At 39.1% G+C, this 24,043-nt stretch overlaps 1 protein-coding gene across 1 annotated transcript in view; it reads left to right on the plus strand.

Moving 5' to 3' along the window:
* The window catches only part of LRRC69 (leucine rich repeat containing 69), a gene marked incomplete at both ends in the record, with an annotated part of 34,269 nt that extends 12,505 nt beyond the window's left edge, over positions 1-21,764 (plus strand). The window contains 5 exons of the mRNA XM_080646487.1: positions 4,655-4,850; positions 7,684-7,755; positions 10,516-10,617; positions 16,196-16,375; positions 21,645-21,764. Of these exons, the coding sequence (XP_080502613.1) occupies positions 4,655-4,850; positions 7,684-7,755; positions 10,516-10,617; positions 16,196-16,375; positions 21,645-21,764 (670 nt within the window). The remainder of the gene's footprint in view (positions 1-4,654; positions 4,851-7,683; positions 7,756-10,515; positions 10,618-16,195; positions 16,376-21,644) is intronic.
* Positions 21,765-24,043: the final 2,279 nt, after the last annotated feature.

A 24,043-nucleotide genomic window follows, 5' to 3' on the forward strand; every position in this document is an offset into this window, starting at 1 on the left:
GGGTGGTATTGACTTCAGGCTAGCTGACTATGAGTCTGGCATGCAAACTGCTGTGCAGATGCAGTCTCGAGGTGGTTTTATGGGACCATTGGCACAATCATTAGCCCTTCAGGCTGGGTGTCTATAAAGGTAAACCATTATCACTATGTAGAAGATGCTGTGCAGGGGCTGCCCTCTGAGGCGGGGTGTTCCCAGCAGGGACCGGAACCTGCCCTAACATATCTTTGAGTGTGGAGTTTGTGTGTCTATTTGGGTTGAGCTCTTGTGTGTTCTGAAACCCACTACTTGTGTGTTGGTTCTGGGTCCCTTTGGGTAGGTTTCAGATGTGGTTGCTGTCAGAAATTGTATGTAACTGGCCTTGATCTACCCAGGTGTAGTTACCACTCTTTTCTCTCTTTATGTCAGTGTCTACTAGACCTGTATGTGCGTGGGAGGGACCAATCTGTGTACTAGTAAATGGGTCTGCTTTATTTTGCTTAGAAATGGGGGCAGATCTGTGGTTGGACCAAGGCTCCCTGAGGTCTGCTTCTACCTGTCAGCTACACTGCCTCCCACCTGAGGTTTCTTGGACTTCCTCCAGAGCCTTCCAAAGAGAATCTGTAGGATGGACCCAGGCTAGTCTTGCTTGGGCTAATAGGCCCCTCCGTGGAGATCACACAGTTAGGCACCCAATGAGGGAAAATTAATCTCTGTTTCAAAGCCAAACTCTGCAGTCTTTATTTATTAAAAAAAAAATAAATGAAGTTTTCACTACCTCTTTCTTTTTAAAAAATATATTTTTATTTATTTCAGGGAGGAAAGGAGAGGGGGAGAGAGAGAGAGATAAAATCATCAATGATGAGAGAGAATCATGGGCTGGCTGCCTCCTGCACTCCCCACACTGGGGATTGAGCCCACAACCCGGGCATGTGCGCTGGTTCATAGGTCAATGCTCAACCATTGAGCCACATTGGCTGGGCAAGTGTTGCAATTTCCTGCTTTGGTCTGTCTGTGACTCATTCTACCCATAGTTTCGTGTCATTATTTTCTTCTTTTGTCAGGTAGGACACCCTTCAATATATTCTGTAATGTAGGTTTTGTGGTGGTAAATTCCCTCAGGTTCTGTATGTCTGGAAAAACTTTTATTTCTCCTTTGTATCTAAAGGATAACTTTGCTGGATAAATTATTTTTGGCTGGTGATTTCTCTCTTATAATAATGTAAATATTTGATTTCACTCCCTCCCAGTTTGTAGGATTTCTGCTGAAAAAATCTGATGATAATCTAAACCAGCGGTTGCCAACTGGTGGTCCTCGGACCACTGATGGTCCATGAGGTCCGAAAGGTTGGCGATCGCTGATCTAAAGGATTTCTTTTGTAGGTTACTGTCTTGTTCTCTCTGGCTGCCTTGAGAATTCTTTCTTTGTGTTAATTGTTTACTGTTTTTGCTCTAACATGCCTTGGAGTAGGCTTTTTTTTTTTTTTTTAATTGAGACCATTAGGTATTCTGTTAGTTTCTTGGATTTGAGGATCCAGTTCTTTCCATAGATTAGGGAAGTTCTCATCAATTATTTATTCAAATAGAATATCTGTGTCCTTCTCCCTGTCTTTTCCTTCTGGTATAGCCATCCTATATAATAAAGAGCTAATATGCTAATTAGATTAGACAGCAGAATGACCTTCTGGAATGACCTTCTGGAATGACCTTCTGGAACGACCGGTGGGCCAGGTGCGGGGGATGGGGCCATGGGGCCGCGAGGCAACCGGAGCTGCAAGGGCCGAGTCCCTTGCATGAATTTCGTGCATTGGGTCTTTAGTTATTATATTGCTCTTTTTGATGGAATCTGATAGTTCTTACAGAGTTCTTTCACTTTTTTTTAACTTTCAAATTTCTCCTCTTCCATCTGACTCATTTCTAGATGTCTATCTTTGTGTGTTTTTTTTAAATATATTTTATTGATTTTTTTACAGAGAGGAAGGGAGAGGGAGAGAGAGTTAGAAACATCGATGAGAGAGAAACATCGATTTGCTGCCTCCTGCACACCCCCTACTGGGGATGTGACCGCAACCAAGGTACATGCCCTTGACTGGAATCGAACTTGGGACCTTTCAGTCCACAGGCCAATGCTCTATCCACTGAGCCAAACCGGTTAGGGCTAGATGTCTATCTTTGATATCACAAATTCTTCCCTCCACCTGGTCTGCTTTATTTTCTAAGCTCGCTAGTTCATTCTCGGTCTCTTTTATTGAGTTTTTCAGCTACAGTATTTGTTTGGCTCTTTATAGTTGTTACCTCTTCTATAGTCCTTTTTGTTCGCTGATTTTATTTCTGAGTTTGTGAATTGCCAGAGTTTTCTTGTATTTTGTTGAGCTTTTCAGAACTGCAGTCTTGAATATTCTGACATTTAAATCACATATTTCCATGACTTGAAGTTCAATTTCTAGAGATTTTAAGATTTTCTTTTGGATTTCCTTTGTTATTTTGGTTATTCTTTGTGTTTGATGGGTTAATTCTCTGCTCTGGCATTTGCATAATTGTCAACTGCTTTTAAAAAGAATTAAACGTAGAGGTCTTTTTTTCCAGTAGGTGGCGTTGAAGCGGTAGTTTTTATTTGCTCTTACCTCTACTGCAGGGGTTGCCTGGATCTCCGTGGGGCAGTGTCCCTAACTGTGCAGACCTCTCCCCGTTGCCCAGTAGCTGGGCATCCTGTCCACTACCCTGTCCTCTCAGACTCAGGAAATGCCTCCCCGTGCAGGGAAGGCTATGGGTCTTACATGTGCTCCCTGTGGTCAGAGTGACTCGAGGTTGACTTAGCTGCTTCCACTAGGATGGACCGCAGGGACAGGGATAGCTGTGGGCGGTGGTGGTGGTGGGGGGGGGGGGCGGGTAGCTGGTATCTGAATCCCAGTTCTATTCCACCTCGTGGGCTTAGCAGCAACAATTGCAAACTACTTAGACTGGATTTTTTTTTTCTTCTTCCAGTTTCAGTGCTTTTACCATCAGCTTGCTGCCCTGTGGGCCGCAGCGGGATGGAGTGGGCCCATTTCCCATCTGTGGAATCCTTTGTTCAATTCTAGCAGGCTTTCGAGCACTGGTAGTTTTTTGCACCCATTTCTCTGCCCCTGCCACTGGGCCCACTTCTCAACGTTGCCAGACACCCAGGACGGATTGCTGTTTCTTCCTCTCCCATCTAGTCTGGTCCATGGGAGCTGCACCCCAGCCCTTTACTGCTGAGGTGTCCTCTGGGCCTGCAGTGAAGGCTGAGCTGCAGGAGGTTCCTATCTCCGTCCTCCCTCCCAGCCCTGCCTCTGCTGTTCGCCCAGATATGCTCCCTCAGATGTCTGTCCAACTTGTGCCTTCCATGGGAGGGACCATGAGATGCCACCAGGCTGCCGAGGTCCTTGACCACCTCTTTAATTTTGAACTTTTACCTATAGAGATGGAATGAAACTGACATGCTAATCTTCTCTGTATAGCTCCAGTTTTAGCATATGTACTGTCAAAGCAAGCACTATGCATTTTTATTACTAGCTTTGCTAATAGATGTGTCTGCATTTGAATCTTGAAACTATTATCTACTGGATGGGAAATTTGGGCAAAGTATTTACTACCTCTGATCCTGTATTTTTCTTCTGATTTAAAGTGAATAATGCCAACCTTAGAGTTGTACTGATGATTAAATTAAATGCACATGCAGGTAATTGGTGCTGAAGTAGTGCTAAATTTTTTTGTTTCTTTATTCAAAATGATATTTTCTCAGCTTACAATGTCCTCTTGTTGCCCTAATTTTACAAGTTTTATTATTCAATGCCAAGTTCAAATGTCAATTTTTTGAAAACGCTTATGATATACCTCAGGTATCATGTCTGTAATCATAGACTCAAATTTTCTTAATATTTTTCTCCCTGTCCAATGGCATTTTCTATCCTCATTTTATGCCTCTAGGTAATATTTCCTTCTAGATCATGATATATAAATAAAGGCAGAGTTTGTGTTTGACCCATCTTTGCATCTTCCACAGGAACTAAGTTGTTCTCACAAATTTTTGGCACAAGATACATTAAAATGTAACTATACCTATACCGATACCTATATCCATGTATGTGTTTATATGTATATGTATATGTATATTTCTGCATGTATATGTCCCCCTTTGTTTTTGGCTTCCTCTTTAATATAGTGAATGTGTACAGACACAGAATGAAAATAGAATTTTCTTTCTTTAAAAGCTAGGTTTTGCCCTGATTGGTTTGTCTCAGTGGATAGTGCATCGGCCCACAGACTGAAGGGTCCTGGGTTTGATTCCAGTTGCAGGCTTGTTCCCCAGTTGGGGGCGTTCAGGGGGGCAGTTGATCAGTGTTTCTCTCTCATCGACGTTTCTAACTCTCTATCACTCTCCCGTCCTCTCTGTAAAAATCAATAAAAATACATTTTTTAAAAATCTAGGTTTTGATTACATAAAATACTTTTAATGTAAGCTATCTGAATATAATTTATTTTCAAAAGTTTGATTACAACCAAGATTTTTTATGCTCAGATTATTCACAGTAATTGTGAACATTTGACGAAATAAAGCTCAAGATTAATTGACACATGGCTTCTGACAAGCAGTGTCTGTGGAATAGACTTTCCTTTTCTGTGTGGGTTTCATTCATATACCTTGTTTAATTTTCAGATTAGAAAGCCTTATATATTTGAGTATAAATCATAACCAGCTAACCAGTATTCCTAGAGAACTTTGTTTTCTTAAGAATCTTTCTGAACTTCAACTTAACTACAATCAGCTCATTTGCATACCTGAAGAGATTAAGTTCTTGAAGGGACTCCAGAAGCTTTTTCTGGCCAGAAACAACATTGAAGTTTTGCCAGAGGTAAGCAAAGTATGGGACAAAATTTTCTTTGGTTGGGGAAGAACTCTCCTTACAACACGATTCGGAGGATTGTAGAATGGACGTGGGTAGCTGAGTGCACACCATCATTTGCTTTCCTTGTGATTATTAGATGGAGTCAGCTCCCAAATTCCTGTGACAAAGGATGGTTGTAACTTGTTTTATTTCACATAGTTAAGGATGCCAGGTTAGTAAATACAAATATACGATACTCACTTAAATTTGAAATTCAGATAAGCAACGAATAATTTTTAGTATAAGTAGGTTCCAAATACTGCATGGTACATAACTATATGAAAAAAATTCATTGTTTGTTTGAAAGTTAAGTGAGGCTTCTGTATTTTATCCTGCAACCCTATATACTGCACAATATATAAGTACATATTGGTTTTTTAATACGTGCTAGATAGCTTTCATTTTTTTTCTTCATATCCACATTTTATCCTTTTTCAACCTACTCTGCATCTGGGAGAGTCACCTGTATCAGCTCCTACATCCTCTGGCTTCCTCTTGGACATGGCCAATTAGCGGCACTAGCAGGAGGTGAAAGGATAGGAGGATGAATATCAGAGGGAGTTCCCCCAGTACCCTGCCTGATGGGGTGCTGTGAATTCCCTGCACACGTTTTTGGAAAGCCATAGCCAATGTCATGTAACTCTCATATGGGCCATTACCCTCTTCCCTTGGCTCCTTAGACCTATGGTGGTAAAATAACTTCCGGCTGTTTTCCACCTTCGGGGAACTTTGAGGTTTTAGGGAATTACATTTTGTAGTTTAGGTTTTTCTAAATCCTGTCAAACTTTTATAAATAGTGACTTTACTAAACTCACCTCCGATTTCTCCCTTTGAGAGTACTGTTTCCTGCTGGGAACCTGTCAAGGGGCTTACCTTTCCTTCTTATGCAAATTAGAATTAACTTGGTAGGAGGGAATGCATTTCGTGCAATAGATTGAGAGATAAAAGCAGGTCAAATCCTGCTTTCATTTTTCTTTCAAGGGAATATTCCTTTTAAAAATTCTGTGCATGGTACAATGTAATATGTGAAAATATACCAAGTTGTAGGCTACAAATAAGAATATTTTTTTTTAAATTCTGTTCTTAAATTCTTTAAAAATCCTAATTTCTATAAACAAGTAAAAATATCTTTAAATTACAGAATAAATCTATTAAAACTATAACTCATTTTTTTGAGGGAAAGGCTTTAACAGCAGCACTATGATCATCATGATGAAGCATTATATTATTTAGTGTTTATAACAACTTTATGGTGTAGCTCTTTTTATTATATCCATTTTAGAATAAGGAAAAGAGATTATGTGACTTGAACACAACTTGCAAACATCAGAGAAGAAACTCAAATCCATGTCTCTCTAACTTAAAAGTACTCTATCATTTTATAAATCCCAAGGAGTTTAGATTTAAAAAAAATTAAATGCTAATAAGTCCTATCCTGAATTATTATATAAAGAATGCCTATGATCATTTATGCCCTTGTACATTTAATATGATTCAGCCTATCATTATTTTGTAAATATAAGTGTTAGGTCGCCGAAGGAGGAACGCACGAGGCCAAAGTGGTGAGGGATTACAAATTTGTTCCATCACCCGCACACCAGGTGGCTGAACCTGGATGGCTCCAGCACCCAGTGACAGGAGTCAGTGGCTTTTAAAGGACTTTTGGAGGGCTTTTTCCTGGGCGGAGACTTCTTTATGCATACCCGGAGGGGAGATAATGGAATGTGGTCACCACAAGTAAAATGTGGTCTCAGCAAAGGGAATGTCCATAGTGAAATGACCCGAAAAGTCAGTTCCCAGGGTAGGGGTATTGATTCAATTGCTCAATCAAACCTAACAATAAGTATTCACAAAAAGTACTTGTTTTGGTTATGAAAAAATTAGGTATTTTCTGGTTCATTATAAATTGTGTGTATATCTTCACATGTGTATGAATGTATATGTCCATCCAGTCACATTAGGCATGTAGATAGAGACCCTAACAGATTTTTCTTTACCGTATAAGGAAAGTGTTCATTTAGCACAGTGCTAAGCAAAAGGGAGATAAAAAATATATGCCAGTGGTAGAATTGTCAATTAGAGACAACTTTCTAAGATTACATCTGTTTTCCGTTTCTCAAAGATTCTTTCCATTGTAATGATAGTAATGTCTACCTACTACTCACTATGTATTGGCCCTTTTCAAAACATATTTTTATTGATTTCAGAGAGGAAGGGAATGGGAGAGAGAGATAGAAACCTCAATGATGAGAGACAATCATCGATTGGCCCCTCCCACACACCCAAAACTGGGGATCTAGCCTGCATCCGGGCATGTGCCCCGACCAGGAATTGAACAGTGACCTGGTTCATAGGTTGATGCTTAGCCACTGAGCCACACCAACTGGGTTGTATTGGGTCCTTTAGTAAGCACTTAGTAATTTATTTAATCCATTCAATAATCATTGAAGTAGGGGCTGCCATTAGCAATTCCATTTTACAAATGGAGAAATTCAAGTACAAAGAGATTAAGAAATTTACCCATAGTAAGTGTCAGAAGTGAGATTTGAACCTACAAATAGGCTAACTCTTGGCCACCATGTTATGTTGCCCTGGAGTAGTCAGAGGAAATGGAAAATTCAGAGAATCTGACAATCCAGGATACAGCGATCTTCTTTGGGGAGGATATAAAAAAAGAATTGATCAGGTAATTAGGAAAGATAGTCAATACCATCACGTTCAAACTTAGAAGAAATATTTATGATTCTGTGTATTGTATAGATAATTAAAAAAAAAATCTATCTTCTGTTTTTTTAAACAGGTATTGTGTTATCTTACAAACCTAAGAATCCTAGACGTAGCTGGAAATGTCATTCAGATATTTCCACCAGGAGTAAGTAGAGTCAACTTCTATTATAATTGAAAAACATTTTTGTTTCTGCGACTGGGATTAGAACAAAATGAAAAACCAGTAGAACCTGTAGTAATTAGAATCTTGAGTTATACAAATGACTCAAATATCTTTTTTTGTTCTAGAATTTCAAAACCTGTTGTGGTCCTATTGTCTTATTGTCCTTTGTGTTCTGTGCCAGCTGAAGTTGTTTGAACTAAGTGAACTATGATTGCTATCATAAATATTTTAATGTATTTGTATGGTTAGTATTTATTGTTAGTATATACTGTCTTAGGCCACTTCAGACTTTTTGAAAATATTATTTTCCAGAGCATACATTTTTAAAAATATTTTTTTATTGATTTTAGAGGAAAGGAGAGGGATAGAGAGATAGAGACATCAATTAGCCCAATTGGGGCTTTCTCAATGCACCAAAAGGCTGCCAGTTCAATTCCTGGTCAGGCCACATGCCCAGGGTTGTGGGCGGGATCTCTGTGTAAGAAGTAGCCAATGGATGCTTTGCTATCACATCCATGTTTCTCACTTCCTCTCTCTCTAAAAGTCAATAAAAATCTTAAAGAAAAAAAGTACTGTCATAGCTACATAGTTAGGTGTGTTAGAAATATATTGGTTCTCTTTATTGCCATACTAGAGGCCTGGCACATGAAATTCGTGAGCGGATATGGTCCTAGGCCTGGCCTGTGATCAGGGCCATCTTCCCCAGCAGCCAGCAGCCGTCTCTGCCCCCGCCACCACCCACCCCCAGTTCCCCGTTCGCCATCAGGCGATCGGAGCCTGCCGGCTTGGGCGAGAGACCAAGAGGTTGGCCATTCCCACCCGCTTCCTCACCTCAGGTTGCCCTCTGTGTGTGGCACGACTGGCGGGGCAGGGGCCTTGGCCTGGCACCACTCACATCCCCCACCACCCACCCCTGGTTCCCTGTTCGCCATCGGGCAATGGGAGCCTGCTGGCCAGTGGAAGGGACCCAGAGGTGGTCAGTGCACCTCATAGTGACTGGTCAAGCGGTCATTCAGGTCATTCCACCGTTAGGGTCAATTTGCATATTACCCTTTTATTATATAGCATAGTCAGATCTGGTACATTGAGACTTTCATTTCTTTCCTTATCTTTTTTATTTTATTTCCTCAATTTAAACTTTTTTTAGTTTTTAAAACTTGTGCAAATTATAAATTCTTCTTAAAATTTCAAACAACAAAGAAATACAGAATAATAATGAAAGTTTCTATTTCAGGATCACTACCTGAGTGTTTTTAGAAAGAAATATTAAAGTATTTTTTACAGCATACGATATCTAGATTGGTTTCATTATATTTAATTTTCCAGTATGATTTTTTTGATAGGGATGATGCTCCAGCCAACCGAGCCGTCCAATCAGGGCTTGTTCCTTTTTGATTCAGTTTTGTATTTTTCTTGGAATCTATCCATTTCTTTCAGATTGTTCAATATGTTGGCATATTGCTGTTCATAACGTTTTCTTATAATTATTTGTATTTCTGTGGCATCAGTTGTTACGCCTCATCTTTCATTTTTTATTTTGTTTATTGAGATCCTCTTTTTGTTTCTTGATTAGTTAATAATTTATCTATCTTGTTTATCTTTTCAAAGAATCAGCTCTTGGTTACATTGATCTTTTGTATTATTTATTTAGACTCTTTTTGTTCATTTCCACTCTGATATTTATTTCCTTTCTTTCCTTACTTTGGGCTTTGTTTGTTGCTCTCTTTCTAGTTTCTTTAGGTGTAAGGGTTGATTGTTTATAGGAGAAAACTTGTTTTGAGGTAGGCCTGTATTGCTGTGAATTTCCCTCTTAGGACTGCTTTTGCTATGTCCCCAAATTTTGGATTGTAGTGTTTTTATTTGTCTCAAGGTTCCTTTTAATTTATTTCTTGTGATAGTAACATGTTATTTAGCCTCTATCTGTTTTTTTTTCTTGTAATTAGTTTCTAGTTCTATGCCATTGTGGTCAGAGAAGATGCTGGATATGATTTCAATCTTCTGGGATTTATTGAGACTTGTTTTTTAAAAATATATTTTTATTGATTTTAGAGAGGAAAGGAGAAGGAAGAGAGAGATAGAAACATCAACGATGAGGATCATTAATTGGCTGCTAAATGTTGCTTTCTATCTTAAAGTTTGATTTGAGTTAGTTGCCACTGAATTCATCCCCCAAAGAGGGACCTTTGCAGGCTTTTAAAGCTGTGAGTGCACCTGAATGATTCTAACTTGCAAATAGCGGGGTAACGACTAATCATATGGACAGGTATACTTGAGGGTACTGTTTCTGTTCACATTACACTGTGCTTCCTATTTCCCCTGTGCTCTTTGCTCAAACAGCTACTTTAGCTGATTTTCCTCTACAGACCCACTTACAGTCTTCTGGCCTACCTTGGGTAAGCAATAAATCATAACCAACAAACTCTCTCCCTGAATGCAGCCCTTTGCCCCCTGGATCTTTGCCTTTGATTCTGATTATTTCTGTCTCATCCCCCTCCCTCCCTACCTACCCACTCCTGCCCCCGCTTCCTGGACCAATTTATTTTATTTTATTTTGAGGCTCTTCTCTGGTTTTTTTATTTGTTTGTTTGCTTATGTCTCTAACAACTGTCCTGCTGTTAAAATACTAATGTGGACTGTAAGTCCTAAATAAAGCATTTTAAATCTAATTTTCTTAAAGATGTAGCCTCAGGAGTAAAATTTGTTATTTTGTTGTGAAATTAAGTTTTTATTTTGTTTTGAAAGTTTCAGCATCTGAAGCTGAAGGAATTCTACTGTGAGGGAAACCCTCTGTTCCTGAAGCAACCTGTGAGTGCCATCCAGCAGCTGGACATCCTGAGCCTCCAGGTGAAGCCTGCGTCATTCACACAGGTCTCCAAATGAAGCCCTGATTTAAGTTTTAAAGAGTTTCCTTTTAAAGAATTCTAGCCAAATCAGCAAATGATTGACGTCACCTAGTCTATTGGCAATGTGAATCCTAGACATAGTCTCTTTGACTTTCTTATAGAATCTAATGTCATCCTATCTGATTTCCAGAGTGACTAAACTCAGAAAAATGGAAATCTTTCGCTGCATGAAAAGAGAGGGATCTGTTTTCACACTCACCTTCCAAGTATCTTTTAGTATAACCCAAGAATGTATTTGACTTGCTCCTGCTGGGGTCTTTGCCACTCCCATTACCCGCTCACTTGACCCTATTCCTAGTGGATGAATGAAAATGATCCAGAAATCATGTTCACTTTAGTCAAATAAGTTGGTGATATTAAAAGAAGGAATAGGAAAACATATTAGAGGACTCTCTTTGTGTGTCCTTTGGTGCTAGATGAGTTAAAGGTTGTAGATCTTCCCACATTTGAGTATGAGTCTCCATCATAAAATTGAACTTCTCAGGTTCTTTTAAGTCTATAAGTGAACATGCAGAATTGTCTTAAGACTTTCAAGAGTTATGTAGGATTCAAGTTTCCTGGATGCAAGAAACAACCATTATTGGTGTGTGTGTGTTTTGTTTGTTTTTGTTATTGTTAATCCTCACCTGAGGATATTTTCCATTAATATATATATGTACTAGAGACCCCATGCAGGTGCATGGCTGCCTCAGCCCTTGCAGCCCCGGCTTATCTGGAAGGTCTTTTGGCCGTCCGGTCTAATTAGCATATTATGCTTTTATTATTATACATTTTTAGAGAGAGGGAAAGGGAGGGGGAGAGACACAGAGAGAGAAACATCAATGTGAGAGAGACACATTGATTGGTTGCCTTCCACATGCATCCCAACTGTGGCCGGGGATCGAGCCTGCAACCGAGGTACATACATGCCTTGACCCAAATTGAACCCTGGACCCTTCAGTCTGCAGGCTGACTCTCTATCCACTGAGCCAAACCATCTAGGGCCTAATTTTATTTTTTAATTACAGTTTTTATTGAATATTATTTTGTATTAGTTTCAGGAGTACAGCATCATGGTTAGACAATTATATATTTTGCAAAGTAGACCCTGCAATACTTCCTGTACCCACCTGGCACTGTAAATAGTTATCACAATGTTATGACTATATTCCCTACGCTGTATTCCCCCATACTGTTGTGTGACTACCAATTAGCAGTTCTTAATCCCTTCACCTTTTTTCATGCAGCACCCCATTGGCAACCATCAGTCTGTTCTCTATGTCTTTGCTCTTGATGCAGTGTTTTAGTGTCTGTCATACACAGAGTATTACTTGGTCATATAGTAGTTCCAAACTGATCATTCCTTCCAAGGGTTCATATTTGCTTTTAAATTTTATATATTTTTTATATTTACATAACTATAATTTGTATATGGATAGTTTTATATTTCAAATTAAATCATTATATGTAAGGAAAAAACAAAAGCATATACTTGAAACTAATTTGAACCTATAATGCTTTAAACATAGGAAAAATTTCTGACCTACATATACTTAGCTAACAAATACCAGTATTATAACCAAATAGCGTATAAACTATTCAAAGGGGACATTTTTAAAAAATTTATCTTTATTGTTGAAATCATTGCATTCAGAGACATAGAAGCATGGAACAGACTGATGAATTTCAGAGGGAAGGCGGGGGTGAGTGGGGTGGCTGGGAAGTGATTAATCGGGGAACTTATATACATATATGGTCACAGACATTCAAGTGGTGAAGGCCTGGGCGGGGCAGGTAGAGGGAGTCAATGGGGAAAAACAAACAAAAGGGACATTGCAATACTTTCAAGGATAAAGAAAAAAAATAAAATGCTTATCAATGGACAAATACCTCAAAATAAGAATAAAAATAAGGATAATTAATAAAAAAAAGAAAGAAAACATTACAGATGTTCCCCTCCTCTCCTCCCCCCATTGACTCCCTCTACCCCACACCCACCCCCTTAAGGCCTTCACCATACTATTGTATGTGTCCAGGGACTATGCATATATGCATATAAATTCCCCCGTTAATCTCTCCCCACCCCCATCCCCACCCTCACCTTCCTTCTGAGATTCTTCAGTCTGTTTCATGCATCTATGCCTCTGGATCTACAGTATATTGTTCATCAATTAATTTTGTTCATTAGATTTTACATATGAGTGAGATCATGTGCTACTTGTTTTTCTCTGACTGGCTTATTTTGCTTAGCATTAACCCTCCCCAGGTCCCTCCATGCTGTCTCAAAGGGTAAGAGAGCCTTCTCTTTTACAACTGCATCATATTCCATGGTGTAAAGGTACCACAGCTTTTTTTATCCACTCATCTACCGATGGGCACTTGGGCTGTTTCCAGACCAAAGGAAACATTCTTTTTGCCCATAAAAGATTCAGTGACTCTTAAATGACACTGGAATTAGACAACCACTAAGTTGTTTAGTCTCAAAAACTGTACTGCGTGTGTTATAGGCACCTCTCACCAACACCACAGAGGTGTTACCAGACAGGACAGCCCCCTGAGTCAGTGGAGAGGGCTGGCCCAACCTCGATCCTTTGTCTTCTCATAAAAATGAATTTATATGGGAGACCTTGACTGCATTGTGCAAAGCCAATTTATTAAAGCAATTAAAGCATGCAACTTTATTGAAAAAGCAAAGCAAGCAAATCTAGACATCTGGCTTAAGAAGCCCAGGTGGGCACTCAGCTAACCTGAAGAGCAGGTTGGGTGGGGGACCCAGGCCTTACATACCCTCCTGTCTACAGGCTTCAAAATCCCTCTGCTGACTGGTTTGGTGCAGATTCATTCTCAAGGTCCCGTTCTTTGCTTTGTTGTGGCCTCTCCAGACTTCATAAGAAGCACCTGGCAACTTTATCTTGCCAAGCCTTAGACTGCTGGCTTCTCTGCCTAGGGAGTAAAACTGCCCTTTTTTCCTTTTCCCTTTCCCCCTCCCTTTCTGCATTCTCTCATTAGGGAGGTTTTTGAGCCATTTGCTCTGTGTCCTTGGCTGGGAAGATAGTGGTTTGTTAGTTACAAGCTGGCTGCAAACTGCCCACACTGTTTGGCCTTGTTTTTTTTTATTTTTTAAAAATATATTTTATTGATTTTTTACAGAGAGGAAGGGAGAAGGATAGAGAGTTAGAAACATCGATGAGAGAGAAACATCCATCAGCTGCCTCCTGCACACCTCCTATTGGGGATGTGCCCGCAACCAAGGTACATGCCCTTGACTGGAATCGAACCTGGGACCCTTCAGTCCGCAGGCCGACGCTCTAGCCACTGAGCCAAACCGGTTAGGGCAGTTTGGCCTTGTTTTAACTTCCCTGTCTCAGTTTCCCCATTCCTCCTGCCCTGGAATCCCGTAACACATGTCCCTGTTAGGGGTGTCCTAAAGGTACTATTGTCATAGCCAACATACAGTATATACTTTACATATACTCACATTTCCAAGCAATAACTTCATATTTCGATGCTATATCTTCCAAAGTAATACATTAGCAGCAAGTAGGAGAAGAATATAAGTAATGGGTAATGTTAAGAGTTGTCAAGAGACACACCGGATGCAACAAACATGTTTAGTTCCAGAAATCTTAAATGGAAAAAGTGAACTGTGACCTATTTATAGGTCCCATGTATTTCAGCAAATTCTTCTACCATCTGATATTTTGGGGAGTGAATCTTGTATTAGTTTTCTGAAGTTTCATAGTGAGACTTAGACTTTAATTCTTGTAGCGAAAACTTACCTCTAAAATCTACATTTTATTCAGGATCACAAGTTATGCTCTGTGTAAAGAGGTAAAAAAAAGGGTGGTAATAGACATGTAATTTATCCGTCCTGGTAATACTGGTATGAAAGGGTACTTTTTTCAGGAAGGATGTATGTAACTACTCGGGAGAGTGAGCTTAAGTGGGTAGGAGCTTATGCTGCTGAAGGATCAGACATTTAAGGAACCCAAGCCGTGTAAAGGCAGCTTTCCCAGATGCCTGTGAAGTGGAAGGGACAACGTCATAAAGAACAGGGAGACAGCAATCTATAACATTTTGTTGTTATTTTAAAAATACTTTAATTTGGGTGATTGAGTGACAGATTATATCTATATATCTACATCTACATTTGCATCTATATCTATATCTATGTAGGTATTCCCAAAGATTCATTTCAGAGCCTAATGTGGACTACTTTAATACTTTGACCAGAAAAAAAAAAAGTTTCACAAACCAATTAAAAATCCACGCAGTATTTGTGTAACATTTATATAGGACTTCCAGGCTACGGGCACAGACACTGGAGAAGTGGGGGCACTTAGTGGAGTAAATCAAATATATTTTTTGTTGTTGCTTGGCCAGTAAAGATTTAATTTTAAGTATTACATATATATATTTTTTAATTTTTTACTTTAAGATGATGTTGATTGTCATGATGAAAGTCAGCTTCTATATATTTCCTCCCCACCCCTTTTATTATTTAACTAGAGGCCCGGTGCACAGATTCGTGCACATTGAAAGGAAATTAATTAGAAGGTGGCCAGCAGGGCGGGACTGGGTGAGATGGGCTGGACACACCTCCTGCAGTCCCTGCCCAGCCAGCCGAACCTGGGATGGTGCCGGGGCTCAAAGGGCGTCTGCGGAGTGAGTGGGGTCCCTCTAGCAGGTGGGGTCCCTCAACCTAGCCTGTGGGGATCAAACTGAAACTGGCAGTCTGACATCTCCTGTGGGGTCCCGGAGTGTGAGAGGGCACTCTGCAAAGTTGCTGCACTCAGCAGCTCCTACATTGAGCATCTGCCCCCTGGTAGTCAGTGCATGTCATACCTACTGGCCTGTCGGCCCGTCGGCCTTTTATATATATAAATATTCTAATATTATTATTGCCATAAATGAAGTTTCTGAACATACCTGTGTGGATAGGTTTAATACAGAGTGAATTCAGAGATTTGGTTAAGAGAAACAAGTATTCTTTACCAATATCGTTTTATCTAGGTACTCAATGCAGTAGGTAACTTAAACTAATGCTTCTCAAACTCTAACATGCAAAGGGATTATCTGAGGAAACTTGTTAATTGCAGATTCTGATTCAGTAAGTCTGGAGTGCACCTGAAAGTGAATTTTTAATATGCTTCCAGGTGATGCAAATTACTGGTTCATGATCCATAATTTTAGTGGTAAGAATTTAGACACTAGTAAATATGATAGACTCAATTTTCAAGTCAGTCTGAATATGTGTACAGTCCTTGTTTACTGTAATAAGAGGTACAAAATTTAAACTAAACTTTAATAATATAAGGGTATTATAACTTGGATTCCTGTATATAAAAAATATGGAAATATTAAAATAGGAGTAAGTTGCTTTTCTTACATTGTTGAAAACTAAACTTATTTATAATGCCATTGACAATATACTTTATTATATACACTTTGAAACATTAATTTAACAGACACTGTGAGGAATAATAGAGAATGGTTATTTTGAAAATTATCTTGAGGCATCATGTTTTTTTTTAACCTAGGAAATAACATCAAGATTTATAATGAATCAGCTGATAGAGAGGGATCCTTTCCTAATGGAAGCCATAGAATGGTACCCAGAGATCTGGAACGTAATCTCTAAGGGAAGAATATGTCCAATATGTGGAAAGTCATTTTTAACCATATGGATAGAATGTGTTGAATTTGTTTCTCCATCAAAGGTAAATGGTGCTTTTTTTGTGTGAATATGAGCATAAGACCTCCTCTTATTCTTTGTTCATATCTAAATCACCAATACTAACTAGATTTGTATATAAGAATTTATTTCTATGATAGTATAATGTTTTTTCCTATCTTTATTAAGACGTAATTGATATATAACATTATGTTCAAGTGTACAAGATGTGATTAAATACATTGCAAAAAATTGCAAAATCATTGCCACCATAGTATTTGCTATCACCTCCATTCCATCACATAGTTATGTTATTTCATTTTGTGTGTGTGTGTGAGAACACTTAAGGTCTGCTGTCTTAAGAACATTAAAATATATGGTGATTATCAGAGGAAAAAGGGACTGGGGGGAGGTAGAACAGGGTAGAGGGGGATAAATGGTGATGGAAGGAGACTTGACTTGGGGCGGTGAAGACACAGTACAATATACAGATGATGTATTATAGAATTGTGTACCTGAAACCTATATAATTTTATTAACCTATGTCACCCCAATAGATTTCTTAAAAAATTTAAAAACAAAAATCCTATCTAATAAAAGAGTAATATGCAAATTGAATGTCACTCCAAGACACAAGATGGCCACCCCCATGTGGTCAAAGATGGCTGCCCCCATGTGGACACAAGATGGCCACCACAAGATGGCCTGCAGGGGAGGGCAGTTGTGGGCAGTTAGGGGTGACCAGGCCAGCAGAGGAGGGCAGTTGGGGGTGACCAGGCTGGCAGAGGAGGGCAGTTAAGGATGACCAGGCTGGCAAGGGAGGGCAGTTAGGGGTGACCAGGCCAGCAGGGGAGGGCAGTTAGGGGTGACCGGGCCAGCAGGGGAGGGCAGTTAGGGGCAATCAGGCCAACCGGGGAGCAGTCAGGCATCAACCAGGCTGGCAGGGGAGTGGTTAGGGGGTGATCAGGCTGGCAGGCAGAAGCATTTAGGGGCAATCAGGCAGGCAGGCAGGTGAGTGGTTGGGAGCCTGCAGTCTTGGATTGTGAGAAGGATGTCTGACTGCCCATTTAGGCCTGATCCCACCGGGTCTAAACAGGTGGTCGGACATCCCTCAAGGGGTCCGAGATTGGAGAGGGTGCAGGCTGGCTGAGGGACACCCCCCTCCCCCCACCCCCCCGTGCACGGATTTCGTGCACCGGACCTCTAGTAAATATATAATGCAGTATTATTAGTTATAATCATCATACTGTACATTAGATGCCCAAACTTGTCCTTCTCATAACTGGAAGTTTGTGCCTTTTGAACATTTCCCTACCCCAACGCTTAAAAAACACCACTTTAGTGTTTCTCTGAATTGATCTATTTTCGATTCTGCATATAAGTGATATCACACAGCATTTGTCTTTCTCTATCTGACTTATTTCAGTTAGTGTAATGCCCTCAAGATCCATCTAAGTTGTAGTGAATGGGAGGATTTCCTTATTTCTCATGGTTGAATAATATTGTCACCTTTTCATTATCCATTCCTTTGTTGACAGTTTGTTTTCATAACTTGGCTATTGTAAGTAATGCCACAACATCAGAGTGCAGATATTTCTACAAGATCCTGATTTCAATTTCTTTGGCTATGTACTCAGAACTGGGGTTGCTGGATCATATTTTTAGTTTTAGCTTTTTGAGGAAGCTGCCTACTGTTTTTCATAGTGCTGTATTGATTTGCATTCCAGTACACTAGGGTTCCCTTTTCTCCACATCCTTTCCAGCACTTATCTGTTGTCTTTTTTTATGATAGCCATCTAGCTGATGTGAGGTGATATCACATTGTGTGTGTGTGTTTATAAATATATTTTATTGATTTTTTACAGAGAGGAAGGGAGAGGGATAGAGAGTTAGAAACATTGATGAGAGAGAAACATCGATCAGCTGCCTCCTGCACACCCCCTACTGGGGATGTGCCCCCAACCAAGGTACATGCCCTTGACTGGAATCAAACCTGGGACCCTTCAATCCGCAGGCCGATGCTCTATCCACTGAGCCAAACCAATCAGGGCCACATTGTGGTTTTAATTTGCATTTCCCTGATGATTAGTGATGTTGAGCACTTTTTATGTACCTGTTGTCCATTTGTATGTCGTCCCTGGAAAAATTTATATTCAGTTCCCCTGGCCATTTTTTAATTAGATTGTTAGTTTTTTTTGGCTGTCAAGTTATATGAATTCTTTATATATTTTGGATATAGACCCTTATCAGATATATAATTTTTAACTATTTTCTCATACTCTGTAGGTTGCCTTTTCATTTTGTTGAGTTTCTTATGTTCTGCAGAATTTTTTAGTTTGATCTAGTCCTGCTTATTTATGTTTTTTTGCAGTCATATCCAGGAAATCACCACTGAGACCAATGTAAAAAATTTCCCCCCTATGTTTTCTTCTAGGAGTTTTAAGATCTCAGTTCTTAAGTTTAAGTCTTCAATATATTTTGGGGTTTGTGTGTGTGTGTGTCTCAGTGGTAAAGGATAGAGGTGCAATTTTATTCTTCTGCATGTAGCTATTCAGTTATATTTACATCATTTATTGAAGAGACTATCTTTTCCCCCATAGAATATTCTTGGCTCCCTTTTCAAATATTAGTTGACAGTATACATGGGAGTTTTATTTCTGGGCTTTTAATTTTGTTCTATTGGTCCATGTGTTTATTTTTATGCCAGTACCATATTGCTTTGATTACTATAGTTTTATAGTATAGTTTGAAATCAGGAAGTCTGATTCATTGGCTTTGTTCTTCTTTCTTAGGATTACTTTGCTTAATTTGGGGTCCTTTGCAAATTTTAAGATTATTTTCTATATCTGTGAAAAATGCCATTGAAATTTTAATAGAGATTGCACTGAATCTAGAGGTGGCTTTGGGTAATGTGGATATTTTGACAATATTATTTTTCTGATTCATGAACATGGGATTTGTTCCCATTTGTGCCTTCTTCTATATCTTTCATCAAAGTCTTATAGTTTTTAGTGTACAGATCTTTCATCTCCTTGGTTAGATTTATTCCAGAGAACCTTATTGTTTTTGACAAGCTGGTGAATGGGATTCTTTTTTTTTTTTAAAAAAAAATTGTTAACACTTTATTATGGGAAATTTCAAACCTAAAAGAAATTTTATTTATTTATTGGCAATTTTAATCATTTTTATTTTCAATGACAGTTGACATACATCATTATATTAGTTTCAGGTTTATACCTCAGGCACCATATATTATATAACTTAATAAGTGATCAATCACCCCAATAAATCCTACAACACACCTAGTTATTAGAATGTTATTGACTGTATTCCCTATGGTGTACTTTACATCCCATGACTATTCTGCAACAACCAATTTGTACTTCTTAATCCCTTCACCTTTTGTGCACATCCTACCAACCCCCCTCCCATTTGGCAACCAACAAATAGTTCTCTGTATCTATGAGTCTGTTTCTGTTCTGCTTGTTTATTTTGTTTGTATATTCAATTACTGATAGATATGTATTTATTGTTTTTGCTGCTGCTGTTGTTGTTGTTGTTGTTGTTGTTGTTGTTGTTCTTCTTCTTCTTCTTCTTCTTCTTCTTCTTCTTCTTCTTCTTCTTCTTCTTCTTCTTCTTCTTCTTCTTCTACAAGAAGACTCTTTAACATTTCATATAATACTTAAAATGGTGGTGATGAACTCCTCCAGCTTTTTCCCTCCTTCCCTCCCTTCCTTCCTTCTTTTTGTTGTTGTTAATCCTCACCCAAGGATATTTTTCCATTGATATTTAGAGAGAGTGGATGGGAGGGGGAGAGACAGAGAGACAGACACACACCAATTGGTTGTCTCCCACATGAGCCCTGACCAGGGCCAGGGATCTAACCTGCAACCGATGTTGACCAGAATTGAACTCAGGACCCTTCAGTCTGCAGGCCGATGCTCTATACACTAAGCCAAACTGGCTATGGCTCCATTAGCTTTTTCTTGTCTACGCAGCTCTTTATATGTCCATCGATTCTAAATGATAGCTTTTCAGGATAGAGTACTCTTAGTTGTAGGTCCTTGCTTTTCATCACTTTGAATATTTCTTACCACTCCCTTCTGGCCTGCAGTTCCTTTTGAGAAATCAGTTGATAGTCTTATGCGAGCTTCCTTGTAGGTAACTGTTTTCTCTTGCTGCTTTTAGGATTCTCTGTTGTCTTTAAACTTTTGCATTTTAATTATGATGTGTCTTAGTGTGGCCTCTTTGGGTTCATCTTGTTTGGGACTCTCTGAGCTTCTTGGACTTATATGTCTGTTCCCTTCACCAAACCAAGGAAGTTTTTTTGTCATTATTTTTTCAAACAGGTTTTCAATTTCTTGCTCTTTCTCTTCTCTTTTCAGCACCCACCTGATGCAAATATTGGTATGCCTGAAGTTGTCCCAGAGGCTCCTTACACTATCCTTATATTTTGTTATTCTTTTTTCTTTTTGCTGTTCTTATTGGGTGTTTTATGATTATCTTTTTCTTGCTTCGTTACATTCCAAATCAATAATTTGATTCTTGGTTTCTCCTACTCTACTGTTGATTCTTTGTAAATTATTTTTTATTTCACTTAACGTATTCTTCATTTCTTACTGTGTTATTTTTATGCTGTTGAGGTCCTCACTAAGTTTCTTGATATCCTTATAACCAGTGATTTGAACTCTGCATCTAGTAGATTGCTTGTCTCCATCTTGTTTAGCTCTTTTTCTGGAGTATTATTCTTTTCTTTCATTTGGACCATGTTGCTTTATCTTCCCGTTTTCCCCACCTCCCTGTGTTTTTTTTCTATGTGTTAGGTAGAGCTGCTACGCCTCTTAAGCTTGGTAGCATGGCCTAATGTAGTGGTGTCCTTATGGTCCAATGGCACAGCTTCCGTGAACACCCCAGCTGAGGGCTGTGCACCCTTCTGTTGTAATTAAGTCTTGATTGCAAGTCAATGGGATGGGTTTACCCAGGGTGATCAGCTGCAAAACTGACAGAAGTCAGGTTTGTGTGGATTCTATAGAATAATTTACCTTCATCCCAAACACATAATGGCTGGACAATATAATATGTTTGATAAAAGCATAGATAATTGTTTGTCATTTGAATTTTGTTTAAGATTGAGTCTGCCTTAATTAGGTAGTAAAGTTTATTTGTGTGGGAGAAATAGCAGATTAAGCATAAAGAGAAGAGTGTGTCCTTTAGAAATCAATGTTATGAAATCTCTGAAAAAAACTAATATTTATTTTATTCAAAACTATTTGTTGAGCATTGTCTTAATTTTATTTCTAATCTTTATTTTTTAGAACTGGAAGACGAGCAAAAATCTAAAGCTGGTACCTCTTCGAACATTAATTTGTTCTTACAAATGTTTTGATCAACGTGGCCCTAACCAATTTGGAATTGCTCAAGTGCAAGAGCAGTGAGAAGCTCATTTAGAGCCTCAGAGGCGTTGCCCTGTCAGCTCTGCCCACAGAGTCAGATTGTGCCCTAATTATGATATCATGCTGTGTCTCTTTGTCAATATATTAAGCTAGAGGAAGAAAAACAATTCCTTTTAAACATCCCAATATAAGCATTACAACCTGCCTAGATTATTTAGACTCCAGCTGTGCTGTTTTTGTCTTTTTCTTAAAAACAAAATAAAAAATGGAAGAACTCCGATCTGTGTGGGAAGTGAGTCTTATTTTTTTCCTGTCATCTTATGACCACCACTTTCCTTTTCTTGTATTAAGAGACTTCAATGGAGACACATTTTGTAATTGAAAGAGATTCACTTTTTTAGTGTTAGACAGCTGTATCACCTTTGTATAATTCAGGTAAGCTCTTATTTTTTAAGAGGCACTAACATCTTATTGACTAAGATAAAACCTTCATCCCACTTAAAAATGATTAAAAGGCTAGAAATCCAGGGTTGGTTATTCCTAGCATCACTTTGTTCATTTTTTGTTTTGTTTTGTTTTCCTCACAAATGAAACTGACAGAAGCCAGAGCAAAAGAGCTGAAATGTGGATTTAGCTCTTTTCCTGTGAAGGACAACAGAAAGGTATGGGGAAAGTTATTAAAAATATATGGCATGGATTGCAGAGACTGGCAGTTTTTGTAGGTGTGTCCAGCAGCATCCAGATCACTTGAGAAATTGTTAGAAATGCAGAACATCTGGCCCCACCCAAGATCACTGGGTCAGAAATGGGGCAGTGTGTGGCCCAGCAATCTTATTTAAGAAATCCTCTAGGCAATGCTGACACCCTCTGCTGTGTGTTCAGAAAAGCAAGAGATTTAATCATAATTTTACATTTAAACCCCACTAGAAATATACTTATTCATTCACTATTGGGTGGCTCTTCTGGTGGAAAGCTGAGTGGATTCTCATAGTCCATGGATTATCATGTTACTTTCCTAACTAGGCCTTTTCTTGGTTTATTTTAGGACCCACTCCTTTATGCATCAGCATTCCCTCTGGCATACCTGGGAAGCTAAGTCACTGGAGCACAGCGGAGAGGCCCTCAGTCCCAAAGAACACAAGAGTCAGTTCCTATTGAGGCAGAGATGAGAGCCTCAAGGCAACTCTCTAAAAGCTCCCTTCACTAAGAATGCATTTCACACTGAAACACAAAGCAAAAGTAAAAATGGAAGTCATAGGAGCTCATTAGAAAGGAGCTACAGAAATAAACTGCTGAGGCAAAAACTGCGCAGGAAGTTGATTTTGATTAGGGAACTATTTTTACGCGACCTCTGCAATGGAAAAGAGTGTTTTGTTCACCATTTGAACCCCAGGACCTCAGCCAAAATGTATGTGCCATCTTAACTGAGGAGAGAAAATTTTATCCACTTATTCATCTGTGGCTTATTTACTTAACAAATATTTCAGGGACCCTCGGAGCTCAGGTGACACAGAAAGAGAATCTTGACTCTATACCTTTTCACCTGCTCTCTTCTTCATATCTCAAGGTATTGAGCCTTGGTTTCTGCTCCACTACTCCACAACTGGTTTCTCAGAGGGGATCCATGAGTGCCTACCAACCCACCTGCTCCTCCTCTGGCTGGTCTTCCCTGTAATTTGGGGCTCGATTGAGCATCTTTTGCTTTGGATTCATTTCTTATTTCTTTGACAGCCTATTCCCCATAACTTGAATTCCCTTTTATACACCCCCACCCCAAAAATCAAGGGTCCAACAGAGTCTCTACGCAGTCCCATTTTCTTCTTTCTTAGCACTTTTTCTTTACCTGAAGGAACTCATCTACTCCCACAGCTTCATTTTTCACACCTGAGTGGGTAAATCCTAGCTCTTTCTCCATTTTTAACCCATGTTTCCAAGCTTTTCAACTTTAGATGTCTGAAATAACACTTCCACATCTTCACAAAACGTTGTTTTCCCATTTATTCACGTATTAAATATTTATTGAGGGACTACGTGTATAGGCCACTGTTTTCTGTTCTTAGAATATAGCACTGAACAAAACTGAGAGGGCCCTTGCTCTTCAAAAACATACCATCTAATGGGGGAGGCAAACAATAAAAATAGACAAATTATATGGTGATATGTACTTTGAAGAGAAGGAAAATAGAATTGGAGAGAGGGGGAATGATTGCAATACTTTTATATAAGGCAATCTGGGTCTGAGAATAGAAACCACTTTCGTGTTTGAAAGGCTAAACACCCGGAATGATGCTAGCAAGCACTGAATAACGGAATGTGTACTA

Source organism: Plecotus auritus, assembly GCF_963455305.1.
Source record: "Plecotus auritus genome assembly, chromosome: 11".
NCBI lineage: Eukaryota > Metazoa > Chordata > Mammalia > Chiroptera > Vespertilionidae > Plecotus > Plecotus auritus.